Here is a 20,460-nt window from a genome sequence, read left to right on the forward strand (position 1 = left end):
GTTTTTGTACCGTAGAGCTCCTGAGCCCAGGGGCGGAGTCAGATGTGGTCATGGTGGAGGGTTGCCTGGACGACCACGATGTCGACAGAGGCAGCGGCCTGTTGGATGACATGGATGAAGCGCTGACATCAGAGGGGGGTCTGTTTCTGGAGGCGGGGTCCGGTGACCTCTGCGACCTGCATGACCCCGATCTGGACGAGTCCAACCGGGCCATCAGGTACAAAAAACAAACACACACACGCATAAATACACACACACACACACACACACACACACACAGATCTGAGGTTGTACTTTGTCCCGCCCCCTGCAGCCCATCCACCAGTAACAACATCCCTCTGATGCGAGTCGTTCAGTCTGTCAAACACACAAAGAGGAAGAGTAGCAACGTGATGAAGGAGGGTTGGATGGTCCACTACACCAGCAAGGACTCTCTGGTACCAGTCTAACTGTCACTTTACCTGGCGACCTGCCCGCCTACCTGTCTGCCTGTATTTTTACCTGTCTACCTGTCTATCTGACTTGTCCATCTGTCTGCATAATTCAGTATTTTGACATCTTGAGATGAATGATTCAAGAAAAAAAAAACTTAGGAATGATGAAAAAGAGATGAGCTTATTAACCACAGTTTGGTTGCTTCACCGTCAATGACCTGATGGCTGGAAAACTAGATGAAAGAACCGTTACCGTGTCCTGCCACAGCGAAAAGTGTTGTGCTTTGTGGTTCAGCTCAAGGTCATGAGCAAGGAATGGTTTCTAAGGCCTGTTTACAAAGAGTGCACGGTGAAGAAACGTCATGAAACTGCGAAAAATTTGTCACATCACAAGTATTCACACATTCGGTCCTGTGCAAAAGTTTCAGGCACCTAAAGTGAGGATCCTTTCAAAGTTAATGGCCGTAAATGGTTTTTATCGATTAACTTCATCGAAAGTGCAGAGAAGAGAGTCGCAGTAGGAACGGTGAGGTACTCCGACGACATCCTGGAGGGGAGAGCCTCTCCGTTACCCCGGGGAGATGAACTGTGTGTCGGTGGACAGGGGAGAGTCCAGAAGGCTCCGTGGGTCTGCTGAGACTAATCTAGTCCGCAGGCGTAAAATCCACATACTGCAGATCTTCGTCTAGTTAAAGTACGTGCTGTCACCGGCTCTCGGCTACCTGCGCGGCGGCGCAGCCCCCGCGTACCTTCACGGGCCGCGAGCAGACGTTCATTTGAACGTGCGCTCTCACTTTACCGCTAACGGGGTGCTGATATTTGAGTGCTGTTATTATGGACGCGCCGTGGCTTATTGTGAACGGCCGAATTTGTCGACGAAAGACAATCAACCAAAACATCCCGCTCTGTATAAAAAAGACCTCTGCTTGTTTTTTGGTTTCACTGGCGTGGGTTTGACCTCGTAAGAGAGTGAAGGAGGCCTCAGTCGTGTTCAGTCTGTTGTGTGACGCTGCAGGTTTCTGAGTCGGGGAGGCCCCAAACGGTTCATCCATCCGTTAAGGATGAGACGGGTCAGAAACAGGACAGAGTGTCCCAGACTGAGTTCAGCTGCTTTCACTGGCATCACTGCAGATATTTTTATACTAGAACTGGAGTCCTGCGGCTCAGATGGTTTGATTGGTTGTTAAGGAGCTACGGATTTAAAGATTTAATAATTGAAGATCTTGGATCACACGCATTTTTGCCGACCCAGTTACTATCACAAACCTATTAGGATCATTTTTGATAATGAAACCATGCCTCTCCTAGTCAGAGACTGTTTTTTAATTATGTTTAGGCTTTTTAAAATTTTAAATCTCTGGGATAACGATAGGTGGATATTGTCTGTGAACCTTGCACTTCGTGCTCTTGTAGTCCACTTTTGTCAGATTCAGTTATTTTGTTCATTTAATCTTATTGGTTGTTGTTTTCTCTTGTTCCTTTCTAAAACTGCCTTTTTATTTAAAAAATGACTAAAACAAAAATGAGCCTGCGTATTACATCGCAAATAATGCAGAAATAAAAGTGCTACTAACCAGAAGGAAAGACTGGGTGTATCATCATCTAATGATGGAATTAAAAGATTTTGGAGAAACTTTTTCTGCAGCTCCTGAGTTGGTGTTGCTGCCGCCATTCTGACGGATCTGTTCTCAGAAGTGGAACTCATCTCCATGTGAAACTGGTTAAATTGTGATACAGTAAAAGGGATTTTCCAGTGTGGGGAGGCGTTGCTGCTCTGGATCCTTCAGCTCTGTGTGAAAGTTGAAACAAGTTGAATGTGATTCTGTTCAGTGATGTCAGCGTTTCTCTGCTTCATGCTGCCTCCTGATCTCCCGTCTCTCTTCCCTTTTCTCTCTCTGCCCTCTTTCCTCCTCCTTTTTCCATCTCTGGGCACTGTTATTTTTCTTTTCCTCTTCCTTTCTCCCTCTTCTCTCTTTTTGCTTCATTTTCTCTCACTCTCTCCACATTTCCTTACCTGCCGTCTCATCTAACCTTTGTGTCCTTCTTTCCTCTTTTTCTTCCCTCCTTTTTTGTGTCCTCTCCATCCCTATGTTTCAGAGGAAAAGACATTACTGGCGGTTGGACAGTAAATGCATCACGCTGTTTCAGAACGACACTGGAGGTAAATACTACAAGGTAAGAGGACCTGCACCACTCTCTCCTTCCTCGCTGATGTCCACAGAAAGGGACTTCTGGAGCTGTATTTACTCACTTGACTTTTTCCTTGTTTGTTGTTAACGCCCTGCTCCTGTGACGTTTATATGTTTAACCTACTGCTGAAATCAATACTGTGAGCACTTTGAAATCAAGTCGTTTGTTTTAAAGTTCCTCCGCAGCCAGAGGAGAAGTTTTTAAGGGATTAGTTAACTTCCAAAAAGCAAAGTCTCTGCAGTTGTTGCCGGTGCAGTCACATGAAACCCACAAACACACTCACATCTTCTGCAGATTTATCCTGAGCACACAAATGTAAAGGTCATTGGTTTTCACATCCTGATTTTAGCATCACAGAATATCATGATGAATGACATAATTAAAATAGAGATACAGAGATTTTTTTTTTTTTTTTTTTTTGGTAGTCTACTGAGATCTGCCCTACTGTTCTTCATCTTCTTTCCCTCCTCCTCCTGCTCTGCCTGCAGGAGATCCCTCTGTCAGAGATCCTATCTCTGGAACCGGCCCAGAACATCTCTCTGCTTCCCGATGGAGCTAATCCTCACTGCTTTGAGATCGCCACGGCATCGCTGGTTTACTACGTCGGAGAGAACCTGCAGAGAGCTGAATCATCTGCGACCGGCAGCAGCATCTTGGTGAGACGGAGTTAATGTGATATGATGCTCTGTTCGTTCCACGCAGTGAGAGAGCTTGAGCTCCAGCTTACACCTTTCCGTGTTCATAATCCCGTTGTGTCAACATCTCGGATCTACTGCATCACATTAACCTCCTCGCTAACAAACATCTAGTTCAACAAAAAAAAAAGTCTTATCTCAGCCACGGACACGTGTTTGTGACCCATGGGTCGTCCTCCATATCCGACCACCTGTTATCACGTTCCACACTTAAGCCATAGGATAACAACTGATGTATTTCCATGACAATAGAGCGAACTTCCTCTGATGATCAAGCCAGTGAGATGCAGTTGTAATCTCCAGAAAACCCTCAGAAATGGACCTACTGGTTTAAAGGTCAAAAATAACTCTCAAAAAGCATCTAGATTATCAGCTGCTGAATTGGACCCAAGTGCTGCAACGCATCACTGTTGTATGAACCTTCAAAACTTGAATACTATATATATATATATATATAGATACTATATATAGATATTTGCAAACAAAACCAAGAACGGCTAAACAAACTTAAACTGGTCCAAATAGTAGAATTAAACATTCACGTTAATTTCAAGGATTTCATTAAACAAAGGCAGTTACAGACGTTGTTCGACTAGAAACAAACAGTAAAAAATTGCACCTCTGGTTCTCCAGGTCAACTGCGCTGTATTGACTGTTTTTACCGACTGGTTTCAGGTCAGCGGGGTGGGGCAGGATGTGGCTCGGATGTGGGAGATGGCCATCCAGCATGCTCTGATGCCGGCTGTTTCTACAGGAGTTTCCCATAGTTCTCACCACAGTGGACACAGTAAGACAACATTACAGCTGATATTAGTAGTATTTATCTTTTAATCTGGTTCTTTGTACAATTATTTATTATTGGATTTTTCAGATTTTTTATTGTGTTTTATACTTAGTTTTTAAAAGTTTTGTCACATCTTTTGGAGGTAAATCTCTGTTGCGTAGGACTAGATGTTAATATCCCTTAGTCGCACACGGGAAACGTGCTGATATGCCTTCCTCCACTCTCGAGGAGGAAGGCATATCATTGTCAAAGTCTACAATCAAGAGATGCCTTCATGAATGTAAAGACAGAGGATTTACCACAAGGTGCAAACCAGTGGTAACGCTCAACAACAGAGAGGACCGATTAAACTTTGCCAGAAAACATCTAAAAAAGCCGTCCCAGTTCTGAAGCAAGATTGTTTGGAGGGATGAAACCAGAATGATGGGAAGAGAAGAGTCTGGAGAAGGAAAGGAACGGCTCATGATCCAAAGCCACCACATCATCTGTCAAACGTGGTGGAGGCAGTGTTACGGCCTGGGCATGTATGGCTGCCAATGGAACTGGATCACTGGTGCTTATTGATGATCTGACTGCTGTTAGAAGCAGCAGGATTCATTCTGAAGTGTATAGTTCTATACTATCTGCTCAGATTCAGCCAAATGCTGGAAACGTGATAGGATGGTCCTGCACCATACAGATGGATAATGACCCAAAACATTCTTCCCTTTATACTTTAGTATGAACCCAGGACGTGCTTCACTTTCTCTGTAGCCGTCAGTATGGTAAAGAATCTATTTGGAAGGAAAATGGACAAATATAAATGTCATTATAGCTTCACTCTGCCTGTGAAAGGACTCCTCGCATATTTCCAGCTAAGGTAAAAATGTTAATGTTGCTGCTGAATTCTCCTGCAGACTCTCAGATCCCCTCAGGGCCGTTGTCGCCCACACAAAACCCATCAGAGGTATTTTAGGCCTCCACTGACGTCAAACTGATCATGACTAACACTTCGCAGATACCTCCTCTGAGTGCATGTGTTCACCTGTGGGGAAAGTACACCAAAATAATACTGTGTCTGAACTGCCAGAAGGCTGCAGGCTTCAAATTATTAACATGTATTGTAAATACGCAGGGTAAATATACTGGTTAATATACTTTAACAGAACCTACTGGGAACAAAATTGTCAACCAAGACTATTTTTAAAGGTAAATTTTAATTAATTTGCTTCGAAAGTAGGATGTGTGTCAACCAGTGTTGGAGTCGAGGCCTTTATTTACCTTTTCTTTCATAACGGTTCACTCTGAATGTTTTCCCTGCAGTTTTAACTCTGATCATGTTTGTGTCTCATCACCAGAGGAAGTTTCCATCAGTATTTCTGTCTCCAACTGCCAGATCCAGGAGAATGTGGTGAGAAAACACACACACACACACACACACACACACACACACAGGTGTAGTGGTGTACATATGCAGGTATAGGGCGTAATGTATAGCCATCTCTGAGCAAGGGGATTTACTAGTAGTGATACAATCACGTTACAGTCACTTTAGCACACTACTATAGACTGGTCCCAGTCTATGGTGTTTATTGCGACAGTGGTTTGTCATTTAACAATCAATCGATATGTCTGGATTGACCAAATAACACCAAATATATTGGTTGGGCCCTTTTTTGGTGCATCTGACCTGAATGCAGAGTGGAGACTGTCGCAGGTTCACTTCTGCTGAAAACATTTTGGTTGAGGTCACCTTCAGGTCCCGGTTCTGCCTTTTCCCCGTTAACTTTCTGACATCAGTCTAAAGGGGGCTATATGTAAGTTCCCTCGGCCACTGGGCGTGCTCTCTGGTAGCAAGTGGTGGTGATGGTGGTCGCTGCCAAGAGCTTCGGCCACCGTTGCGTTTACAAGACCAGAGGTTGGAAAACGCCCTCGGAGCAGCGCGATAAATGTCTCAGCCCTCTTCGACGTCTACGCTCCAAACTCTCCACCAAAAACTACATCCGGTTTCTGCTCGGATCTCCGCCATTGAATTCATTTCTGCTTTGTGTCACTTGTCATTCATTTGCATTCACTTGCAAGACTTCGAGGGAGACGTCGCAGATTTTATTTCCAGGGCAGGTCAATATGTTTCAAACCCTCTGCACATTAGCATCACAAAGATTTACATAAGGCTCAAATGTCTGCAAACTCCATTCATGCAAATGTAACTGCAGAGAACATCGAGTCCCATTTCCATGCAGACGTGCACCTCGCTGTCTCCAAGGTGAGCACGTCTACGAGCACCTCAAATGGAGATTACTGTGATTACTCACTCAGCCAAGCGGTTTCCATAGCGACGGATCGTAATTAGGAAGCGAGTTGGGGGAAGGGGGAGGAGGTTTATGATATTGTATTTCTGTCCTCTCTGCTTGAGGTGTGATATTAGGCTGTCAGCTAACAGGGGAGAAACGGGAGTCGTGATTGCAGACAAATGAAGGAGAAAATATTTTGCAGTTTTTGTGTCAAAGCTGTGGCAGATCACTGATGCCGTGCAGTTACACTCAGGGAGGCGCACAGTAGGCTCTCCTCTGCGGAAACCTTTTTCTGAAAGCTCCTCCACCGGGTGATGCATTGATCCAATTCGGTTTTTTGTTGGACCCACTTTCTGTCAGCCTGTCTCACCTTCCCCTGCCTGGGCTGTAGCAGTTTTCCGTCAGAGGAGCTCAACAGCTTCTGACTTGAGACTTTCGTAGCCTAAACCTCCAGCAGCTTGTGAGTTTACGGCTTTTCACTGGAGTTTAGGACCTGAGGCAATTTGCAAAATAAAAGTAGTCCTGTCACTCAAAATGGTGTTGAGTGCATCAAATCATTATGTGGTTTTGCAGTTTGCTCCACCGCACAGACCACACTTCCTCTGGTTCCTCTGTTACACCTTTTTAATTTGCATAGCTGATTTCTCCCACAGAAGGACTGAACGTTTTTTAATACAGCCCATGATCTACACTTTAATTTCATTGTATAAAACAGTACCAATAAAATACTTACTGGTTCCTACTGGTACTTAAATGTGGTAAAAACAAGGGAGGAACAATTGGGCATTTTCGAGGAAAGCAGAAATAATACTCTATTACTGTGTACAATAATGTATATATGTGTGTGTATATATACATATATATGTGTATATGTGTATATATATGTGTACATATGTATGCTTATATACATATGCATGTATACATGTGTTTATATGTATATGTATTTAAAACAAACTGTTTTTTTGCAGGTTCAGTAAGTTAAATTACCAAAATACCACATCCCACACAGAATGCAATTTAATAGCTGTGTCGTGGTCATACCGGGCACAAAATGAAACCATGATGCAAAACCAGCAGGGATGATATAATGTGATATATTATTTATTATTATATCACATTTTTTCAGTACCCCCCAGTAGGGGGTGGGTATTAGAAGATAAATCCTAATGATATACAGTAATGAATTAAATTAACATGACCTCGACCCAGATAAGCGACACAAAACAGATGGATGGATTTTCTAATTAAAAACGATTCATACATTTACGTTCACTGAGGGTTTTGCCCGTTATGAGAAGATGAGCTTCTGCAGCTTCTGCAGCATAGTGATGACAGTGTTTGCTACAGGTCTGACGGTGCCAAATGAAACTGCTTCCTGCGCACACGAACTACTGTCACAACAGTCCCACTCTCAGATTATCGGTGTGTGACGTCTCCTGACAGCTCGCAACCACGTCCAGTATTATTTTGTAACCAACATCACTGCCTATAGGCAAGAGAACATTTGTCTTTTGAAAATGAAAGAAGACTTTTTAAAAAGACCTTCTCAGGCCTCTTTGTGTGGAAACTAAGCTCAGTGCGTTTTAAGACCTTTCAAGACCTGCGGATACTTGAGCCCTTGTTGTTCTACTCAGAGTGTGTTGTTGTGTGTTTCAGGACATCAACTCCGTGTATCAGATCTTCCCAGACGAGGTTCTTGGCTCGGGACAGTTCGGCATTGTCTATGGAGGTGAAAGCGCAAAGACAAGAGAGACACAAGCCGTCATTAAGCGCAGTGGCCACATTTAGTATCACTCCATTATTCAAAAGATCCCTTAAAAATATACCCTCGCCCAGTTCCGTTAAATTAATACCAGCTGAGGGCGTTTATGGTGCTGATGTTTGTGTTTGTGTGTTTTTTATGCAGGTAAACACAGGAAGTCCGGCCGAGACGTCGCCATCAAGATCATCGACAAACTCCGTTTCCCAACCAAACAGGAGAGTCAGCTGCGCAACGAGGTGGCCATCCTGCAGGTACACACACACACACACACACACACACACACACACACACAGCAGCCGGTTGGCAGTGAGTGAGACTTCCAGTGGTGAACGACTTCATTACCGGGGCAACGCTGTGGGGGTGTGACATGCTGTAATATTTCAGCGCTGCTCAACCTGCAGAAGCCGCCGCTGCGACACACACACCTGCACATAAAACACTGTGCACTTCGGTTCAGCTTTGCTCCGATATCAAGTCTCCACGGAGTCTTAACACAGACATGCGGAATGTGAGGAATGGATTGAGAGGCACCTGAAAACACCCACATCTGTATTCTGAGGTCGTTGCCATATTTCCAGCTGTGAAATGAAACTACGTGGATTTACTCAGATATTAAACTTAGGTACATTTTCTGATGTACCTTTACTTTACTGGAGTATTTCCATTTTCACTGCAGTTCAGAGGCAAATATTGTACTTTTTACTCCACTGCATTTAATTGACAGCTTTAGTTACTAGTTACTTTTTTGGATTAAGATTGTACGTTGAAAATACAAAGTACGTAACAAGATGAAGGCATTGCCTCCCAATCTCTTTTTCGTGTGACCTCCTATAACAACGCAGTTTCTAGTTGGGGCCCGTTGTCATGGCTCAGCTGCCTGCGGGTTGTTGTCAGGTTCCCCGCTGAACCCTCAGATGGTTTCATTTTGAAAACCGCTTCAGGCCCGAACACACAAAATTATCCAAAAGTCTATTATAAATTATCCAAGTCCAAAAACTGAGAACAAACCACAACTCCGTTTTTTCTTCTTTCCTCTCCCATCAGTCGCCCCCACCCTTAACTTATTGTATCAGCCATTGAGTCATTATTTTCACTCTTAATACCTTAAGAACATTTTGCTGATAGTACTTCTGCACTTCTACTCAAGTAGGACTTTGAATGCAGGGCTTTTTCTCGTACCGGAGTATTTCACATCGGAGTACTGGTTCATTTCCTTACGTGAAGGACCCGAATACTTCTTCCACCACTGAATCTTTAACGAGGAACTGGCTTTACATGAAGAAATGATCCTGTCCGTCCGGTAGCTGCTTCGTTTACTTTAAAGCAGAGGACTAACAGTAACACAGTTACCTCGACTTTATCATACAAAAAAGTGCGGTTATGATGATGATGATGGTGGTGATGAGGGAATCTTGATGCCGATGGTACATGTGAAGCCAGTAAGCCATCCCTTTAAGGTTACTTACAGGTTTAGTGGTTATAGAACCAAACAAACGTCAGGTGTGTTGCACTCGAACGCCTTCCGTGATAAAATTATCTGCCTTACCTTCGAAAATTCACACTTCTGTCTGATTGTGAGTAAAAATTCAATATTGGAACTGCAATGGCCTGTTCCAACATTTACAGCCTGTGAGCACGGCAGACTGTTTGAGGTAGTTTGCCTTGTGGTCCAGCAGAGGGCGCTCCTAAAATTCAGCTTGACCTGCTGCTGCTGCCCCGTTGACCTCTCTCCTCCTGCAACACATGGCCTGACAACCGGAGCCGTCAGACAGAGGGAGAAATTTCCCGACAAATGAACTTCATAAAATATCCAAATACAAACCCAGCCAAGCCCGAAGCCTTACGCAGCGGCAGCTGGCAGATAGCAGAACTTTAGACGAAGATGATTTCTCCTCCTCCTCCTCCCAGAGTCTGCACCACCCGGGCGTGGTCAATCTGGACTGCATGTTTGAGACGCCGGAGCGAGTGTTTGTCGTCATGGAGAAGCTCCACGGGGACATGCTGGAGATGATCCTGTCCAGTGAGAGAGGACGACTGCCCGAGAGGATCACCAAGTTCCTCGTCACACAGGTGCACGAACACCCACACAAAAACCGAAACTTGACTCCCCATCAGCAGAATAAGATCTTTCATACATCATGTGAACTGTTTGCATCTTCTCCATAGTACTGAACAACCAGAGAAGCACTGTGAGACTTTGTGTTTCACGTGTTTTCTCTTAACGTTTTCCGAGATCGTCCTGCATCAGCCTACTGCGTCTGTACGGTTGTGTTCACGCAGTGGTCGTTTTCTAAAGAAAACTCCTCAGTGCCAGCGTTCATTTTAGCTTTTACACTTCCAGTGGCGGCAGGACTCAAGGTGGCAGTGTCTGTGCCTTCAGTCTTTTGGTCCAGAGACTTTTCAACACACTGTTTCTGTTAATTATGGGGGTGAATAAAAATCATTTTGATGACCCTTGAGCTTATCTCTTGCAACACCACTGAGCAATTCCACTTAGACAAAGAAAAATGACATCTCCTCTTCAGATTTCCATAAAGTTTCCCGACCACTTTCTTGCTCCCCAGAGGTTGAGCCCCGTTGGCGTGAATTACACTGTGGCCTTCCCTCTAGCGCCACCCTCTGGACACTGTTTTGATGAATCAGCTTGCTTTGATGGAATGACTGTTGTAGAGTTCTAACGATGATGATTCCTCTGCTCTGTATGTGATTATTTGTGTGTGTCGTGCTCAGATCCTGGTGGCTTTGCGTCACCTCCACTTCAAGAACATCGTCCACTGTGACCTGAAACCTGAAAACGTCCTGCTGGCGTCTGCAGACTCATTTCCACAGGTACGCTCTGTGTTCGTGTGTTTGTGTGTGAGTGTGTGCGATTAGCTGGATGACATTTATAATGATTATAGTTCCAACAAGCCAAGGTGACGTCTCCGGATGTCTTATGAAAGCAGTAATAATCACACACGCTTGAGAAGCTGGAAAAAGCAAGTTTTTTGATTTTTGCTTGAAAAATGACAGAAAAGACAAATCAATAATCTAAACAGCTGCTGGTTAATTTTTTGTCAGCTGACTAACTGATTCACGGGTGCAGCTCTAATCATATCAACTACGTCTTTTGACTGTGTTTGATGTGAGTTTCTTTTGTTTATTTACATATGCAGAGAAGACGTTGAGTACACAATTTCGTCGTGGAATCTTTTTTTTTTTAGTTAACAGATTTTTAAAAACTTCATACAAAAAAATTCTGACTTGGTGTGCAGACTTCTTTCTCCGATCTTAAAAAGTACAATGAAGCAGAAGCGTGTGTAATTCTTCATTTGAATTCTAAACTAAACTATTAAAATACTGGTTTTTCCATTTTGCCTGTTGACCCGATCATAACCAGGTTTTGGGAGTATCCTGGTCGTCTGTTGCGTGTGTGAGAGACTATTACCGGGGAAGGCAGAGAGATGGTCAGATAGTTTGTTATCATGCGTCCATCGGCTGACATTTCATTTCAGTGTAACAAGCTGCCGACTTAAGTTGCTCTCTAACGTTAACGCAGCCAATCCAAATCACTGGAAAAACTGTTTGTTTCCTGATGTCTCAGAGTAGCAGGCTGTGCAGACGACACACGGTGAGTAAAGCGCTGATGCATCATTAGCGATAACAGTCTGTCTGACACAAGCAGCTATTTCTGGAGAGGAGACTGAAAACCGCAGAAAGCTGCTAATAGTTACACTGACAGCTAATGGACTGTCTGTACCTGCTTCTGTTCGCTTGCCTGATTTTCCCGTTTCACCTCTTCCCTCTATGTGCCGTACGTTTTTATGAGTGTGTTCTCGGTCGTTCGCGTCCCCCGTTAGATGCGACCGTGAACACCTCTGTGCTGCATTCGACGTCTCTGTGTCTTGCAGTCCCGTGTCAGAGTCTTCCTGCTCATGATTGTTGTCGGTGTTCTGTCGAGATTATTTTGTCGGTCCAGTTCAGGACATGTTTAGCTTAGCTTGGACCCGAGGCGGAGGAAAACCCCGAGCCTAGCCTAGCCCTGTCAAAAGAGGGAAGAAAACGCACCTTCCGCTGACTCCAGAACTGTCTGATTCATATGCTGTAACGGGGGCAGAAACAGAACATAGAAACAAGACAATGTGGTTTTGGCAGCAGTTAGCGCTGGAGCCATTTGCTGATTGAAAACCTGCTGCCAGATCAGAAGATGTCCGAAGCTTGTTGGGGTCGAGATATTGTCTTGAGTCAATCATGTGTCAGTGAAGAATCTGAAACACAAAAACTGCTGTATTTCCCAGCATCAACACAACAGCAGGGTCAGTCCAATACGTAGAGACAGTCTGATGTTAAGCAGCAGTTGAGATTCATTGACAGAGGCCTGCTGAGCAGAACTGATTCAACGCATCAGGACTGAGTGTGAACAGAGCCAATGTGTCCCCGATCACTTCCGTCTTCCTCCCCAGTGTGTGTGAATCATCCTGCAAAGCTAGCAGACAACAGCTCTTCACTGTCAGCAGCTGCGTTAAACTAATCCGCTCTCCCATGTTTCCATCCAAACACTTTGGTTCCAAAAGGGCCTTGGAAGGTATCAAAAACTCTATGTCCTTTACAAAGGCTGTCGGCTGTCGGCAAACAGTCGCCACGGAGCTCATCGACTCATAAAGGACAAATGTCAATCTTTTATCAAAAACTTCAATTAACAAATGATCTATTTTTAATTGGTTGATCTAGCCATCAATGTTATGCTGCTTGTCTGGGTTCAGGCATGGATGAATTATGAGACAAGGGACCTCTGGGCACAGACAAGTAAAAGGCCCCCCATCCCTCCCACCTAGCCCCCCCCCCGACTGAAGGAGATACAAAACAACTGCATTTACCCGCCAAAGAAATGCTCCCATCAGGTTGAGTGTTTTTGAAGCTTGAGCCATACTAGGGACATGAAGTCTGGATATTTGGACCAATGCTGCTTCAATTTTGACCGTTATTTTCTTAATATGTCTCTTGCAAGTCATTGTACATTGTACGCAGCGTATAAGAGGACACCGTGTGTTACTTTTATGGCCCAAATATGAGACGATATTTCTTTCTGTATTCAAGGACAACTGTTATGTGTTAACGACATCAGATATTGTTTTTTGGCTGGAGAAAGCACCGGTGTATCAAAGTCTTCTACAGAGCGTACTGAGTTCTCTCCCGACATCGTAACTGCAGAAATGAACCAGGGAGAAAAGTCTGTCAATATCTGTCAAACAGCCAAAAAGTATGGCTGTGACAGATGTGGAGGAGCTCAAAAAATCATCTTAAAATCAGGGCCGTCCTACATTTGGGCCTATATGGTGCATACTGGAAGAACAAATGAATTCTGTAGTCTAATCACTGCACCAATTAAAAATAACGGTACACAGCAATGCGATGGATCATTCCTCCGAACTACCAGGCTCAACAGGCCCAACGTTGGCACATTATGTAAACCGATGGTGTAATGTTGACGGTATGTGCGACAAAAAGACGAGTAGTCAGGCCTCTCCGGTGAAAAAAAGCCAATCAGCAGCCAGTTTTGTACGTGACAAAGATTTAGCTAACAGACGTTTTATCCGCCTGCTGCAGGTGAAGCTTTGTGACTTTGGCTTCGCTCGGATCATTGGCGAGAAGTCGTTCAGGCGCTCGGTGGTCGGCACGCCCGCGTATCTCGCCCCCGAGGTCCTCAGGAACAAAGGCTACAACCGCTCGCTGGACATGTGGTCGGTCGGAGTCATCATCTACGTCAGGTAGGAGGAGACGCACGGGACTGAACAATTTAGTCTTACCAGATTTTAGTCTCAGTTTTAGTTCCTCTTTTCTGCTTTTTTTACTTCATTGCTCCATTCTTCTTCCTTTTCTCCTTTTTCTTTCTTACTCCTGCTTCCTTTCTTTTTTTTATTTTCTTTCTTTTCTTTCTCTTGATTTCTATTTATCTTTCTTTCCATTCTTTATTTCTTTCTACTCTTAATTTCTCACTTCTTTTTATTTTCATCTGTTATTTGCTTTTGTCCACTGGCCTTTGTTTTTTAAATTTTCCGCAGAATAAACAAAAACGTAAAAACTATATATGTTGTGTCGGCAAATTAACATTTAAACATTTTATATTTTGATAATAATAATGTTGAAAATATGTCAGTTTCCATATGTAGACATAGTGAAATATAATCTAAATTTTATTTGTGAAACAATAAACGCATAATATTTCTGTCACTGATACCATTCATGTATTTTATATAAAACGTGCTTTTTCCGTCTCTACTGCAGCCTCAGTGGGACATTCCCTTTCAACGAAGATGAAGATATCAACGATCAGATCCAGAACGCCGCCTTCATGTACCCTCCACACCCCTGGAAGAAAATCTCCCAGGAAGGTACGTAAAATCACGGACCACAACCTCATCTGTGGCCTGCAGCACATCTCCGCACCACAAAGACAAAATCAAGGAGAAACCTGGACACTGTTAGGATCAGGGATATCAAAGGCCAGGCTCTTCTTGGAGGGCTTCTGCTTGGTTCAGTTATTTGAATTGAAAAGTTCCTCAGACATTTTTAATACCACGTAGAATGTAATTTTTTACTACGTCAGTAACACTCTGAAATCATCAGCACCAACCAAATCATCCAAAGGGCCCAACAAAGACTGGACTTCCTCAGACAACTGAAGGGCTACCATGTCAAAAAACACCCGTTGGTCCTCTTCTCTAAAGCCGTAATAGAGAGCGTCCTCACGGCATCTCTGGCCGTCTGGTACGGACGCTCAGACAGGCACACCCACAAGAAACTGGGGCCGATTATTCGCTAGGGCCTCCAACATAATCGGCCGTGAACTTCCCCCAGGCAACCGCACCTCCAGCACAGTGACCCCTCCCATCCAGCCCACCAACTCTTCCAACTTCTCCCCTCCGAAAGGCTCTGCAGGTCCATATTAACCAAACCCCCTCCGTTCAGAAACCGCCTCTTTCCCTCGGCAAGCGGAACACCTAACAACCCTAGTCCCGCTGGCCACAAGACCCCATATACTGGCCTGTACCCGCTAGACTGAAATCACACTGGACAACCACTGTTGTACTTTCTGCCTGTTGGGCTACTTGTTAGCTGGGGAACTGAACTGTATTCGATACACACATTCTTTCTTTATGTGTCTTCGTTTGGTGTGTGTTGATGTTAATGGTTTACGGTGTGTGTGTGTGTGCGTGTGTGTGATTTTTTTTTTTTTTTTTTTTTGCTCTGGAACTGAGCCACCAAGCCGTAAAAATTAATTACTGCCTTTTTTCCAATTAATTAGTGGTTGGTGGTAATAACAGTTGCCAACAACACTGTTGCGTGGCAATAATAGTCAAGCATCTAAGTGTAGAACAACGATTTCTTTTTTAAAACAGATATATACACATACAGAAGCATTTCATAAGTAACATAATGTCGTGATAGGGAAAATATTTAAAGCCTTTGTGAATGAAATTTAAGACATTTTGGTACCTTTAAAAGCCTTTTTTTTTTTTTGGAGACTGAAGTCAGTTTTTAGTATCAAACATTATCTGTGCTGTTTACATGCGAACGAGTGTCCTGGTCTTGTGTCTCATTCTGGTTCTGATCATCAGACTCAGGATGTGGCGTTTATTTGGGCCATACGGCGCGTTTGACGGTTCAACCTCGAGTTTCATGTCATGCAAACTGATGGACGCTGGCTGCAGTGTTGGACTTTCTTTGGCTGTTTTTTACAAAGCTATGCATCAGCCTTCCTCCACCAAAAGATACAAATAGTGTGAACATTCTTTATACCACTGTGATCTAAGATGAATGGCTTGTTTCACCTCAGCACAGGTGATCATTTTTTCCTGCTGCAGTGTGAAAACTCTTTGAGCCATTCTCCGCCGCGTGACTCATGTTGTTGTCGTCATTGTCTCTAAATGTGTCTGCCGCGTGTGTTTTGGCTGGATTCGTCCCGTCGAATACGAGACAGATTTAAACCAGCCTGAGTCACTCGCTCGCTGCTCGGCCGGATCCCCAAAGAGCTCTTAACCTTCCTTCCACCTCCTCATCCTGCCAGAGCGACTTCAGCCGCTCCTCAGAGTGAGTGCAGGTCGTTTTCTGTGAGCCAGAGCGGGATTACGTATCGGAGAATAAACTCTCAGCGCATCAACAAAACTGCATTTTCAAAGATCACTTAAAAAGAAGACACTTTCGAGCTCAATTTTGTCCCCCTGCCCACTTTAATACGATTAAAACTTTTCTAATATTTGTCATCTGATATTTGTGATCTTGGATTCCGTATAGATTGTAAAGCAGTAGTGGATGGAGAGGCGTATTCTCTTGCCTGAAAATTTTTTTCACCACATTTATACAATTAATTAATCATTAGACACGACCTGGAGCCGGATTAGGAGCAGAAAATGAGGAGATGAATGGATAAATGGATAAACCAATAAAAAAGGAAAGTGTTTACTTAAGGTCCACGTTTGATTTGTACGTGCCAGTACTATTGTCTGGAACAATTCTGGTAAATTTTCCATCCAGTTTTTGCTGAAATCACAGAAACATCTCATAAGTCACGTTACTGCCTACGGGCAGGCTGGAGAGGATATTTAAGATCTTTGTAAATGAAATTTTTTGAGGACAGAGAAATCAATGCGTTTTAAGAGTTCCGGAGACATGCAGACACCCTGTGAGGTTCAGTGCTGGATAGACTGACATCGCCATCCATCGGCCCCAGTGCAAAAAAAAAAAAAAACCAGAGAGGCTCCTTCCTCATTCCTCTCTCTCCACTGAGAGGGAGGAATGAGCTGCTGTGGCCGGGAAGTGCAGGAGGGGAGGAAATATTTGAGAGTCCAGGCAGCTCTTGAAAAGAGGGTTAGACAGATTTTAAGGGGGGGGGGGCTATCTATTCATGCGGTGGTCCATTCATGTGCATAATGCCAAGCGATGGAAGCCCCTATAGACCTGAGGGGCCCAGAGTCCCAGAGCTGTTCAGACCGCTGACCCCTGACGAAATCTTAACATCATGTTAGCTTTGCTCATTAGCCCCGACTGGCCCCTCACAACAGGGGGGGCCCGACCCGACATCCTCCCCCTCTTTGCCCCCCCCCCCAGCTTTACCTCAAAATTTTCTCGCTCATCATTTCTTCCTTTTTCTCGATTCCTTCTTTCCTTCGTTTCTTTTTCTGTCTTTTCTTCCTCGTAGCAATTGACCTGATTAACAACCTGCTGCAAGTGAAGATGAGGAAGCGATACAGTGTTGACAAGACCCTCAGTCACCCCTGGTTACAGGTAAGACATTAATGAGATTTATTTTTTAAAGTTTTCGGGGCTTTTATAAATGTATTTGAACAAGTAAAATTAGTTGTAAGACCAAAGGGAGCGACATGTGACGAGGGTCTCATGGAGTCACCTGGACACCCGCAACCACAGGCTGAGCAAGGAAGCTGGAGCTGAATTAAACCGACTTCAGTGCTACCGTAACAACGGAACCGTCCCCTAGACGCTGGCTTAAAGACGAGAAATCATTCTAGAGGGAAGGTGAGGAGACTGAACAGTAGACTCAGTGTTAACGGTGAATAAGCTCGTGTCCTGGAGTAAAGAGCTAAGTAATGAAAACTAGAGTTGACATTGCAAAGATGACATTCGGGTCTGGATTTAAGACTACAGGGTACAAGGTCTGGCTTGGATCTACCAAATCAGAGTAGAAAACATTAGCTGACAAGTGCCAATTAAAAAATGTAGTTGTTTGTGTGTTTGATGTGTGTTTTCCGTATTGGTCTTACGTTCATATTTTCCTTTTGAACGTTGAAAAAGGCGACTGTATTAAACGGTAAACGGGATAAACAACATAGTAATCGTCTACTAGTCTGACCACCTGTGATCACACCACTGAAGTTCCATACTTAGGTCACGTGATCGCGACTAATCTATCTCCGTGAAGAGTGAGCAGACTCCATCTGCTGAGGAAGACGGTGAGATGATTGAAACCTCTGGAAAAAGGTAGTAAATGGACCTTTTTAAAAGTTGAAACTGATTGTTCTAGTTCAGGGTTGTTACACTTAAGACTTTTTGAGACCTTTTTAACATCAAATAGAACGAGATTTCATACATTTGTCACAGACGTACTCATTAAAGAATTAGAGAGAACCAATGGAGACAACCATTTATCATGTACACGAATTTATTGACATTTCTCACATTTTTGTCAGTAGTTTCCGGCTGCGTACACCAACGATTCTTTGTGATATAAGGAAACAGTTCATGTGACCTGGACCCAGATAAGTGGCAGGAAATTGATTAACCGATTAAAAAAGAATTAATTCATTTTAATTTGCGAACATGTCCCATTATGAGTCAAGAAGCTCCCAAGCTATTGTGGGAAGTGTTTGGTGTATGTTCCGTGTGATGGTGCTGCGCAAAAAAGGGGTTAAACAGCCAGTGGCCCCGGCCGTGTAGCGTTTCCTCACAGCCCGAGACCGAATTCTGAAAAAAGGTTGGAACTGGTGTCGCTGTCTGCAGCAGGAAAACAGAAAGTATTCAAGACCTTTTGTAAATGAAATTTAACACTCTCCAATACCTTCTAAGGCATTTTTTAGAGAAATGAATTCAGTGTTGCTTTAAAGCTTTTCAAGATCTGCAGAGACCCCGTTGTCAACAAGGGAAAATTCTGTCCTGATGGTGGCGCTACAGGAAAGGTCAGGGAATTGTCACCGGAATTATTACAATTCATCCTCCGGGGACCATCAGTGTAAAGTATATGGCAGAGTGGCCTCTAATTGTCGAAAGACTTTTGCCAACAACCCTCGTCTGTCGGTCTCCATCTTCTTAGCTGGATCAAGGGTTTATGGACAGGCTCCTTCTGACAAACTGATCCGTGGGCAGGCTGATGAACCAGCTGACACCCAGTCCTCACGGGGCTCAAGGATCAAGATAAAATCGATCAAAATACTAATAAAAAACAAAAAAAAACTTCATATAATTACACTTGAGCAGCTGAAGTCGTTTAATTGTGGCACCGAATCTGGGATCATATTGTTAATATTTCTCGAAACAAATTTGAGGGCGTGTTTTTTGTTTCTCCACCAGGACTACCAGATGTGGCTGGACCTGAGGAACCTGGAGTCCCGCATGAACGAGCGCTACATAACCCACGAGAGCGACGACCTGCGCTGGCACCACCACGCCCAGCTCAGCGGCCTCGACTACCCCCCGCACCTCGGCAACGGCCCTCGCAGCGACGGCGGACCGGGGGTGGAGCGTTACCAAGAGCAAGAGGAGGAGCTGGAGACCCTCAGCGAGAGGGTCAGTGAACTCTGACGACGTGGCCACATGTGAAGAGTTTTGCTCGGAAACGAGACGAGACACAGCAACAGCATCAAAAGGAACAAAAGCACAACATTACGACAAGTAGCGAGACTTTTTCAAGGTCAGCTATGCTCACTGGAAAAAAAGATCAATTGAGCAACACTCAAGCACATCTGGTTCATTTTAAAGATAGAGGAGGATAAGTGAAGTTGCCCTCACTAACAGCCCACAGACAGGCACTCTTTGAGGAGTTTTAGGTCACTAAAGGCTGTCAACTTGGCCCTTTTCTATTGATGACAGTGGCTTTATCTCGTAATTGTGACTTTGCATCTTATAATTTCATCCGTATCTCTCTCTCTGTAATAATATGAGACAAATATCATCTTCAGCTTAGCTTCAGCGAGAAACATTACAAGATTCCTGTCTCGTAATTATGAAATCCATTTTTGCAATCACGAGGTTAGAATCTCCTAATTTTTTAGTCTTGTGGTCACTGTTTGGTAATTATAACGTAAGAATCATGCCATTATTTCTCATAATCACCAGATCCCTGTTTTGCAAGGTAAGGAACGTATTCTTTGATTGTGTAATTAGGAAATCCTTGTTTTCTAATAGTGAGGTAAAGATCTCATAGTTATTTAATTTATTTGTATTACAAGATAATTATTGTTTAATTTATTATTACGAGGTAAGAATTTTTTTTTTATCGTGTCGTTATGAGATTCTTGACACATTACGAGACAAGCATCTCATAAATACGAGATCTTTGTTTTCTAATAAAAAAGATATTAATATAACAAGGTTTGGATCTTTATATTATTCTATCTCGTAATTACAAAATCCTTTTGTTGTTACCACAAGGTCGGGAACTTGTAATTACTTTATCTTGTGAGGATGAGATCCTTGTATTTTTTAAGAATGAGGTAAGAATATCACAATTATTTTATCTCATACTTACGAGATTTTAGTTTCATCATTACAAGGTAAGAATCTCGTACGATTGTATCTACTTTTGTTGGTCGTTACGAATAAAGTACAATTT

The 20,460-nt window shown here is 43.6% G+C and overlaps 1 protein-coding gene across 1 annotated transcript in view; it reads left to right on the forward strand.

Moving 5' to 3' along the window:
• prkd1 (protein kinase D1) overlaps window positions 1-19,937 on the forward strand; it is a 32,015-nt gene extending 12,078 nt beyond the window's left edge. Inside the window, exons 7-20 of the mRNA XM_040137424.1 lie at window positions 16-217; window positions 314-437; window positions 2,532-2,609; window positions 3,113-3,280; window positions 3,995-4,106; window positions 5,441-5,493; window positions 8,033-8,105; window positions 8,283-8,389; window positions 10,047-10,208; window positions 10,869-10,967; window positions 13,725-13,885; window positions 14,403-14,509; window positions 17,317-17,402; window positions 19,200-19,937. Of these exons, the coding sequence (XP_039993358.1) occupies window positions 16-217; window positions 314-437; window positions 2,532-2,609; window positions 3,113-3,280; window positions 3,995-4,106; window positions 5,441-5,493; window positions 8,033-8,105; window positions 8,283-8,389; window positions 10,047-10,208; window positions 10,869-10,967; window positions 13,725-13,885; window positions 14,403-14,509; window positions 17,317-17,402; window positions 19,200-19,430 (1,763 nt within the window). The 3' untranslated portion in view covers window positions 19,431-19,937. The remainder of the gene's footprint in view (window positions 1-15; window positions 218-313; window positions 438-2,531; window positions 2,610-3,112; window positions 3,281-3,994; window positions 4,107-5,440; window positions 5,494-8,032; window positions 8,106-8,282; window positions 8,390-10,046; window positions 10,209-10,868; window positions 10,968-13,724; window positions 13,886-14,402; window positions 14,510-17,316; window positions 17,403-19,199) is intronic.
• Window positions 19,938-20,460: the final 523 nt, after the last annotated feature.

Source organism: Xiphias gladius, chromosome 10, assembly GCF_016859285.1.
Source record: "Xiphias gladius isolate SHS-SW01 ecotype Sanya breed wild chromosome 10, ASM1685928v1, whole genome shotgun sequence".
Classification (NCBI taxonomy): domain Eukaryota; kingdom Metazoa; phylum Chordata; class Actinopteri; order Istiophoriformes; family Xiphiidae; genus Xiphias; species Xiphias gladius.